Here is a 9,587-nt window from a genome sequence, read left to right as displayed (position 1 = left end):
GCCTCACCATTACTTACTCCACCTGCTTCATAAGATGATATACTAATAACACATTCTGTTTCACCAACAAAGTCAACACAACAGAATGGCTGAGGATCAAATGATTTTTGCTTAGGAACATGTCTAATGCCATTAACCATCTCATCTTCAGGAAATTCATTGCATGCAAATCTGGGATATGGATTATAATTATTATTAAAAGGAGGTGATATAGCAACATGATTAAACCCATTTCCCCCTTTTGTTTAACCCCTAACTGAGAATTGATGATTCCCCCCAAATGTCTTAGAAACTATATCAAATTTGTTGACCTGAAACTTTCTATCAAGTAATTCCATTTGAATGGTATCTACTTCTTTGCTAAGAACATCTACCTTCTCTTTGTAAAAATCCCTACTTGTTTCAACATTGAACAATTTAAGATTTACGGCTGCCATGTCGTACTTGTGAGAGTTAGCTCTCTCATTAAAAAAATTTTCAGATTTTGTAAAAGTTCTTTTGTAATACGACAACTAATCTACCTCAAGCAATAAGTCATCTATGTTTCTAATGAGCGTTTCTACTTTATCAGTACAAGCTTGAGAGCATAAATGTTCATGTACCTGAGGAGTGACTTTATTAGATGTGTTGACCATCTCAACAGCTCCATCAACAGTCTTCATTGCATCTGCTTCTGCAATCTTCACTCTGTTTTGGCTTGAACTTTCTCCGTGAACAAATGCCATACCGGCAAAGTTGATTGGCACCATAAGCTCGCTTAACTGTGTCACCATTGCTTTACCACCTGAGCTTGAACTGCCATGCTTAATCCTCTTGGTCCCTTGATTCTTTATGGCTTTCTCATCAGTCACAACCACAATTTTCAGATCGTTCACAGGCTTGACAAATGTAGCATTTGTGCACTACCTAGCAAAAAGACCGAGCTCATTGCAGTTGTAGCACCGCATCTTCTCTTTGTTGAACCCAATCGTGTTGTTTCGGTCCGTTCATTGAAAACTGTTCTTGCCATATTTCTTGGTAAAGTTTGTGGCTTTGTGAACTGCTATGGCCATTTGATACTTGATATCCATTTCCTCCCGGTCTTGTTGGTTATCTCTGGAAGGTCACCCTAGGTAAATTTTGGTGGCATCAAGTTACCCTTAAGCATTACTTCATGACAGGCCATGAAAGTATGAAACAAATTGATGTGACGTCATCAACGTAAGCAATCGATTGATTGAGTTACTAGGCCGTGCACCTTTAAATCTTGATTCACTGTTTGATTAACCATGTTTTGAATGGAGCTTTGAAGAGACGAATCACTTGAACTAGCAGATGACACAAATTCTTGATTTTCCATTTGCTGAACACTTGAATGAAAACCATTAACACCGTCAGCAACATGAACACTTGGATGGGCATGACTGAGAAAGGCTGTTCCAGTCTTGGTTCCCGTGGACACGCTCGCTTGATTCAATGAGCTCACATGATTAGACATTCCTAGTTTATCATCCATAGAATATTTCTGTGACTGAATGATTGAGATAAAATCAGTGAGGGTGATGCTACACATGTGTCTTGTGCGTTTGATTGTGGTCACATTGTTGTTCCATGTGTAGGGAAGCGACTTGAGAAGTTTCTTGTTAATCTCACCAACTTAACGAATAATTCCGGCACTTTTCATCTTTGTGTTCAATACTTCAAACCGATCAATGATGGACTCAATGTTTTCACCTTGAATCTGGTTAAACATGTTGAATTCACCATTTAACATTTCTTTTCTTGATTCCCTCATGTCCAAATTTCCCTCAAATTTCTCAACGAGCACATTCCAAAGATCTTTGGCTGTTGCACATTCTTTTACCCTTTGTGTAATGTTCTTGTCTAAGCACATTGTCAAGTAACCAAACACCTTTTGATCAACAGCCAATAGCTCGAAGTCTTCAGGAACAAATGAACTAAGAGGTTTTTCAATTTCAACACCAGCTTGGTTTTTAACTTTAGGATGATGAGGTTTTTAACTTTAGGATGATGAGGACCCTCTTCGATAGATCTAATCATTCTCATGTCTTGTGTTCTTGCAAAGTTCATGAATCGGTATTTCCAATGGTTAAACTCCTCAAAACCGACCAACTTAGGTGGTTTGTTGTTTGAACCCTACTCATTGTCTATGAAGAGATAGTGTTTTAGGAGAGACTCTGCTACGGAAATCAGAGAGCAGCTTGCAAATGAGAGAGCAGCTTGCAAATGAGAGAACAACTTGTAAATCAGAGATCAGCTTCCATATGAGAGAACAACTTGCAAATCAGAGAACAACTTGCAAATAAGAAAACAACTTGCAAATTAGAGAATGATTTGCAAATGAGAGAACGATTTGCAAATTGGAGAACCGTTTGGAAATTGGAACTTGCAAATTCAAATCTTCAAAACTTCAAATCTTTAAAACTTCAAACCTTAAAATCTTCAAATTATCAAATCTTCAAAACTTCAAATCTCCAAAACTTCAAAACTTCATATCTTCAAAACTTCACATCTCCAAAACTTCAAATCTTCAAATTTTCAAAACTTTTATCTTCAAAACTTCAAATCTTCAATGCTTCAAATCTTCAAATCATCAAATCTTCAAAACTTCCAAACATCAAATCTACAAAACTTCAAAAATACTATTCTTGATCAAAACCCGAAGAAGAAAGATTCGAGAACCTCAATAGTTGAGCCGAAGCTCATATACCAGTTGTAGGTCTCTTGATAGATTTAACAACTAACCCCGGATTAATCCGTTAACTTGGTGAGCGGAAATCAGCAAGTTTATCTGCATCTCGGATCAAGAACACACACACACAATATGAAAGAAAGAAAGAAACGTGAAGATGATAATAATTTTATTTTCATGAAGCTTACTAGAATATGGAGAATATATGTATATATATGCTCCATATCTTGGTTACAAGATGGGCTTAATGGGCCAAGCCCAAGTAAGCAATAACAAGCCTTTGGCCATTGGCCTCTTACAATCAAAAATTAAACAAAAACACATAACAAATTATTATTAAAAACTATCTAATACATAAGCCTCTTACAGTGGATTTAGGCAACCTAGTGTTGTCTATGATCACAGGCCTATAATGCCGTTTTTGTTATAGATATGTTACCCAGGCTTTATTTGCTGGTAAATAAAAAAATTGCTAGTCATAGCATTACTATTTGATACACACCATGTTTTCTACTACTTTTTAATGCAGCACTCTTAAGCTCTGTCCAAATAAACAGCATCTACCATCTTATTCATAATCATGTTTTTTACCTTTTAACAGTAGTATGGGTTGCTTTTGAGATGGAATCACCTTTCCATCACTATTTTTTGTGAACCCTTTCAACTTTAAAGTAGAGAAAAAGAGTAGGTCACGTGAGGCAACGCAGGAAGTCACGTGCAGGGGCTTCTGGAGCTGCATTTATTCATGCATAATATTATATTTTGTATTTTATAAAACTTAAAAAAAATATATATATATATGAAGAAAAAAGGAAGAAATAATTACTGTTTTCTTTGTCTTTCTATGAGGTGGGGATGTTTTTTTGGTTTCATCTGTTACATATTTCTCTCTTGTGGGCTCAAGTTTGATTAGGTTTAACATGCTCTATCTCTTTCATCCTCACCCTAATTCTCCCACTTCACTATGTGTTTGGTGTACATCATGTATACATGTGTATTAATCTTTTATATATCTTGATTCCACTGTTGCAGGCTTTATATAGAAGACTTATAACCTCAACCTTACCTGCTCAAGGTGAGGGGTCAATAAGTGAAAAGCAAAGAAAGTTCATTGCAAAAGCTAAAAAGTTTTTAAAGCTTAAAGCAAACCACTTTTCTTCCATCTTCAATTCATCCCCTTCCTCTCAAGAACTAATAAAGCTGAAACAACCGACTATCATCACTTTAACTTATGTACTAAATCAACAGGATTTTTCATAGATTTTGCCTACTCAAATCATCCCATATGTTAAACCACCTTGCCACCGCACCATCTTCTTCTTCCGATCCATTTTTTTCGCCCGAAAATGGACTTGCAAGTAAACGAAAACGACGTCCTGCTGGTACTCCAGGTAATTAGTTAACTTACTCATGTGTAGAACATTTACATACATGTAACAGGTACGCTACACTTATGTAGAGCATGCACATATATGTACATGTATTTAAGTTATAACTAGCCTTGTTAAAGCTTGTTGGTAATTAACTAATTATAAACGTACCCAGTATAATCTCACTTATAGTAAAGGTATCAGTTGGGTCTAATTATTTACTAATTAGCGTGTTTAAAATTGTAGATCCGGATGCGGAAGTGGTATCCTTATCGCCGAAGACATTGTTAGAATCAGACAGGTACGTGTGTGAGATCTGTAACCAAGGGTTCCAAAGAGATCAGAATCTTCAGATGCACCGGAGACGGCATAAAGTACCATGGAAGTTGTTAAAGAGGGAGACACCGGAGGTGAAAAAGAGGGTTTTCGTGTGCCCCGAACCGACTTGCTTGCACCATGATCCTTGTCATGCACTTGGGGACCTAGTTGGGATCAAAAAACATTATAGGAGGAAACATAGTAACGATAAACAATGGGTTTGTGAGAAGTGTTCAAAGGGTTATGCAGTTCAGTCTGATTATAAAGCTCATCTCAAAACTTGCGGCACTCGAGGCCATTCTTGCGACTGTGGCCGAGTTTTTTCCAGGTTTTTTTCTTTGAGTTCACCCAAAATTTCATTAAATGATTATCATATAATTATTCAAACTGTAAAAATTGGTTGAAAAACCTATGACAATTACCTCCTTGATGTTTGATATTTCTTCTCAGACATGGATTTCAGCATCAACAGATAAGAAACATAAATTCCATAATGATTTTTTCTGGAAAATGTTGATGTCTGGTCACTATATTTAATTCAACAGTGAATTATTTTAAGTTTCGGGCTAAGGGTACAATGCTCTTCATAATATATAGTAACCCCTTAAATCAATAAATATATACAAGGGAGATTTCATTTAATAACACTTTGAGTTTTAAGAACTCGAAAGAACTCAACGTAATAATTTTTTTAGTTTGAATTTTTTTTTACATATACATAATATATGTAGGTTACATGTATGTAAAAAAATTACATAATTTTTTACACCGAATCGACTTGTTACATTGATGTAACGAACGCTTAAATTAGTGTAATTACTGTACATATTTATTCTGTCTCCTATTTTAATTTTTTAATCACATTTAATTTCAACCATATAATCTAATTTATTTAATTAAATGTGTGGTCAATAATAAAGTTTTTAAATTATTAAAACTCAACATACAAGTTTCTTAAAATATTTTTCCCATATATAATATACTGGGTGCCAAGAGAATCAATAAAGTTGCCTAAATGTCAAAGAAGTTTCATAAAACTTCTATAAGTACCAGTCACGTAACTAAACCATATACATTAATACAAAGTTTTCATGATCAGATCATTTTTTCTGATTATATATTGGCCATCAAGTTGTCTTTTTATTAGAATATTGCTTGGTATAGTCCAAAAAGTTATGATTAAGCTGAAGTCATTTGGAATTAGTTATATAAACTAATCATCTTTCTAATTTACACGTCGATCTTGATACTTAAGTTATATAAACGAAGGTATAATTCAATTTTGTATATTGATAATTGTTAGTTATAAGGGTTGTATAAGAGATGATTAAATACTTAAGGATATTTACATAATACTACAATATGTAAAAATCTGTAATTACAAAATGTCTAATATGATATACCATCTATAGTTTCAAACTTTCAATCTATAATATTTTGTTTGCTAGCTTTGATCCTTCATTTGATTAGATGCTTTGTCTTATAGCCCATGAACTTTTGTCTCCCTACAGTTATCATTATGTTAATAAATTCTTTTGTCAACAATCTAATGATTACTGTACATTGAACTTGTTTTGACTCATTTGTCTTTATAGGGTCGAAAGTTTTATCGAGCATCAAGATGCTTGCATCGTCCGTCGTGCCCATATTCCGGACCTACCCACATTCCAACCGGCATGTTCATCAAGAACGGCATCAAGCACAAGTCCATCAAGTGACACTAATCTAAGCACCATTCCACCATTGCAAAGAATGACACAAATCCAGACTCAAAACACACAAAACAACTTGGAACTTCAACTATTACCATCATCATCATTATACGAACAAATCAACGATAATCGAACCAATTTGAAGCTCTCGATTGGAAGCGGAATTGGCTTCCATGAAAAAGAAGAACAAAAGATGAAGATGGCGTTGGCGGAAAAGGAGTTTGCGGAAGAAGCTAGGCAACAAGCAAAGAGACAAATAGAAACTGCGGAACTTGAGTTTGCGAATGCAAAAAGGATTAGGAAACAAGCTCAAGCGGAGTTGGAAAGGGCTAAAGCTTTACGTGAACAAGCTATAAAAAGAATTAGTTCCATCATCTTAGAGATCACTTGTCATTCATGTAAACAACGGTTCCAAGCCTCGCCAAACAACGGTCTAACCATTACAACCGAGGAGATGTCATCAGCGATAACTGAAGGCGAAGGAGACTAATTTGTAGTATTTTCAAGCAAGCCCATCTCTTTGTTGCAATTTTTCTTGTTTTTTAAGCTGTTATTTGTTTTCTATGTGATTTCATTCATGTCTTTTTCTTTTGCCTTAGGAAATAAATATATTTGTGTGTAGATTTTGGTACATTAATGCCAAACCTAGATTCCACATTATACAGATTTGAAACCAGATTGTACTACCAGTTAGTTTGAAAGGTAAGGAGACCTAATTGAAGACGATAGATCTTGTAAGTATAGGATTCCTGAACCTTTAATAAGACATGATCATCTGGTTTTTAAGGCTTTTGTCTTTTAAAAGAAGGGAATCAAAGACACATGGTGGTGTTTGGATTTTCCAATATGTGGAGTAGTTGAGGTCCTAGTGGATGATCATATAGTTGTCTGTGAAATTTATATGACCAATCAAAATTGAGCAAACCAACATATTATTAGAGCATTCCCTTACGTATCCCTATTAAATCAAAAAATTCTTCTTTTAAAAAAAATGTCTCACATTCCATTCCCCGTCCTTATCTCTTCATCTTCCACTTCGTCTTCCTCTTCCACATCATCTTCCTATTCTTTTTACTCTTCCTCTTTCTCTAATTCTTATTATTATTAGACATAATTACAAATTTTGTCATTTAAACATACGCTATTCACGGATTAGGTCCTTTAAAATGTTTTCTCGAAGGCGACGACCTTTACATGGGGTGTTTGCTTGATTATCGTCCTTTTGACTAACACCTATTCATTTTCCCCGTTAAGTGATTGCACGTGAGAAACATGTGAGGCGTTGTTTTGTCTTTTCACCCATCTCTACAACATGTCAGTAAGTCTCTCTCTCAAATCCCGATATAAAACCCCAAATTAATCCCTTCCAGAGCCCTAACACTCTTTCACCTTCTCACCTTCCAATGCCAAATCTAAACCCTCGATCGAACGAAGCAAGCACCCTCGGATGATATCATGGAGCCGTGATTCTACATGGTGAAGCCCACGATCGAGAAGATTATGAATATTTCTTTGGTAATTTCAACTTTCTAGGGTTTACGATAGTAATTTCTACTCGTTTTAAAGTTAATTTGGGTACTTACATAGTAATTAATGTTATTTTGTAGCTGGATTTCCATAGTGTTGCATCACGGTAGTAAATTTTCAAAATTCCTTTGACGAGTTTATAACAGAGGTGTGGTACATCATATTCATGAACTTGATATTGACAAGTTTTCTGTTCATGAGCTTGAGGAATCCAGGAGAAAATAGGTTATTCTAAAAAGGATACTAGATACTACCATTATCTGGTTTCAAATGAAGATTTAGGTTTTGGGCTTAAAGCTTTGGGAAGTGATGACAATATTAGGGGATGTCTCAGTATGTGGGCAAACATAAATTAATGAGTGTGTACGCTAAACTCGAAACAACCATCCTAACATGTTTCTGCTCGCCATCATAGATTGTCATTTAAGAAATCACTAATGAAGAGTATATGACAATGGAGATAGCAACTGACTTATCTAATTCAGCTAAGATAAAAGGATTGTTGTTGGGTTGGCATGCTAGTACAAATGAAGTTGGCTAAAGAAGTGGCCAACAAGAGCAAATTGATCTTGTATTAGATGATCCAGGATTCGACCCTTCATTTGGAGAGAATACCTTTGGTGATCATGAGAAGGTGATAATCACCAACCGACAAATGAAGGTAAGAGCCACCAACATACAAATGAAGGTAATGTCATGGGAGATGCTGGCAATGGAGATTATGGAATTGAAGATTATGGAAGTGGAAATGATGATAGTGGAGATGATGGTAGTGGAGATGATGACAGTGAAGATGATAACGGTGGAGATGGTAGTAGTGGAGATGATGACAGTAGAGATGAAAACTATGATGGGAGAGATGAGTCAGGCGATGTACTGATGAGGAAGATACTGATTACATGTTAGAAGATGGTGACACAACAAATGATGTGAATGTAGATATGAGGGATTTTAGATTGCATACTGATATTGTTGATCACCAGGCTGCCATTGATAGTTTAGATGGTTTCGAAATGGAAATGGAAGATGTAATATTGGATAATGATACAATTTTATAAAGAAGAAATGGATGAGAGAGACATAGATTCCCTTTTTATAAGGGTCAAGTGTTTGGTACAAAGGAAGAGGTGAACAAAATGATTAGATCGCATGCTGTGAAACAAGAAGAAAATTAGGATTTGAAAAGAAAAGATGATCGTATAAGGTTAAGGGCAGTGTGTGAAGGTGATTTGGAAGATGGGTTCTATAATGAAAAAAATTTGGGGGTTGGATCTAGCAACTGTGGTAAAGATAAAGAGTCAAAAGATAAACATGTTGGGGTAGGGGAAAAAGAAAAGACCCACATATCAATAAATGCCCTTGGGTTCTTTTGCTTTCTTACTAGAAAAAATAAGATCTTGGAAAATTACCAAGTTGGTGACTAACGCCTTCAAACAAGGAAAATTTATGTTTGCACAATAACCTTCCTATCTCATCACTTAATTGAGGAACTACAAGATAACCCCAAGATTTCAATTAAAGGTATCAAATAAAAGTTCTAGAGAAAGTTTGAGGTTGGTGTTTCTAACATGAAAGCATATAGGGCAAAGACTTTTGCCAATGAACAGATTAATGGAAATTTCATATCTTAATATGGGCTGCTGAGGGATTGAATAGTTGAAGAATACTAATCCAGTTACAACAGTTCACTTTCAAGTAGAAAAGTGCACAGACCCAACAACTAAGACAAGAACTTTTAAGAGAATTTATGTATGCTTGGGGGAGATCTTTTTGGACAGGATGGGGCTTTCCTCAAAAGTGCATGCCTGGTCAATTGCTCACTGCAGTTGGTCAAGATCCAAACAATGTATATTACCCCATAGCATATGAAGTTGCAGAAGCTGAAACAATGCTCTCTTGGCAATGGTTTTTGCAATGTCTTGGTGATGATTTGGGTATCGATAGCATATCTAAGGATGCCTTCATGGG

At 35.5% G+C, this 9,587-nt stretch overlaps 1 protein-coding gene across 1 annotated transcript; it reads left to right on the top strand.

Moving 5' to 3' along the window:
* The first annotated feature begins 3,485 nt into the window (after positions 1-3,485).
* On the top strand, positions 3,486-6,808 carry LOC143627755 (zinc finger protein SHOOT GRAVITROPISM 5-like). The gene is made up of 3 exons (XM_077097508.1): positions 3,486-4,083; positions 4,309-4,708; positions 5,976-6,808. Exons 1-3 carry the CDS (start codon positions 3,978-3,980, stop codon positions 6,580-6,582), a joined length of 1,113 nt encoding a protein of 370 aa, XP_076953623.1. The 5' UTR covers positions 3,486-3,977; the 3' UTR covers positions 6,583-6,808.
* The last annotated feature ends 2,779 nt before the right edge of the window (positions 6,809-9,587 follow it).

The sequence above is a fragment of the Bidens hawaiensis genome, unplaced genomic scaffold (assembly GCF_021521415.1).
Source record: "Bidens hawaiensis isolate Kalapana, Puna unplaced genomic scaffold, B.hawaiensis_p1.1 tig00004733_1, whole genome shotgun sequence".
NCBI lineage: Eukaryota > Viridiplantae > Streptophyta > Magnoliopsida > Asterales > Asteraceae > Bidens > Bidens hawaiensis.
This window is presented reverse-complemented; position numbering and strand designations above follow the sequence as displayed.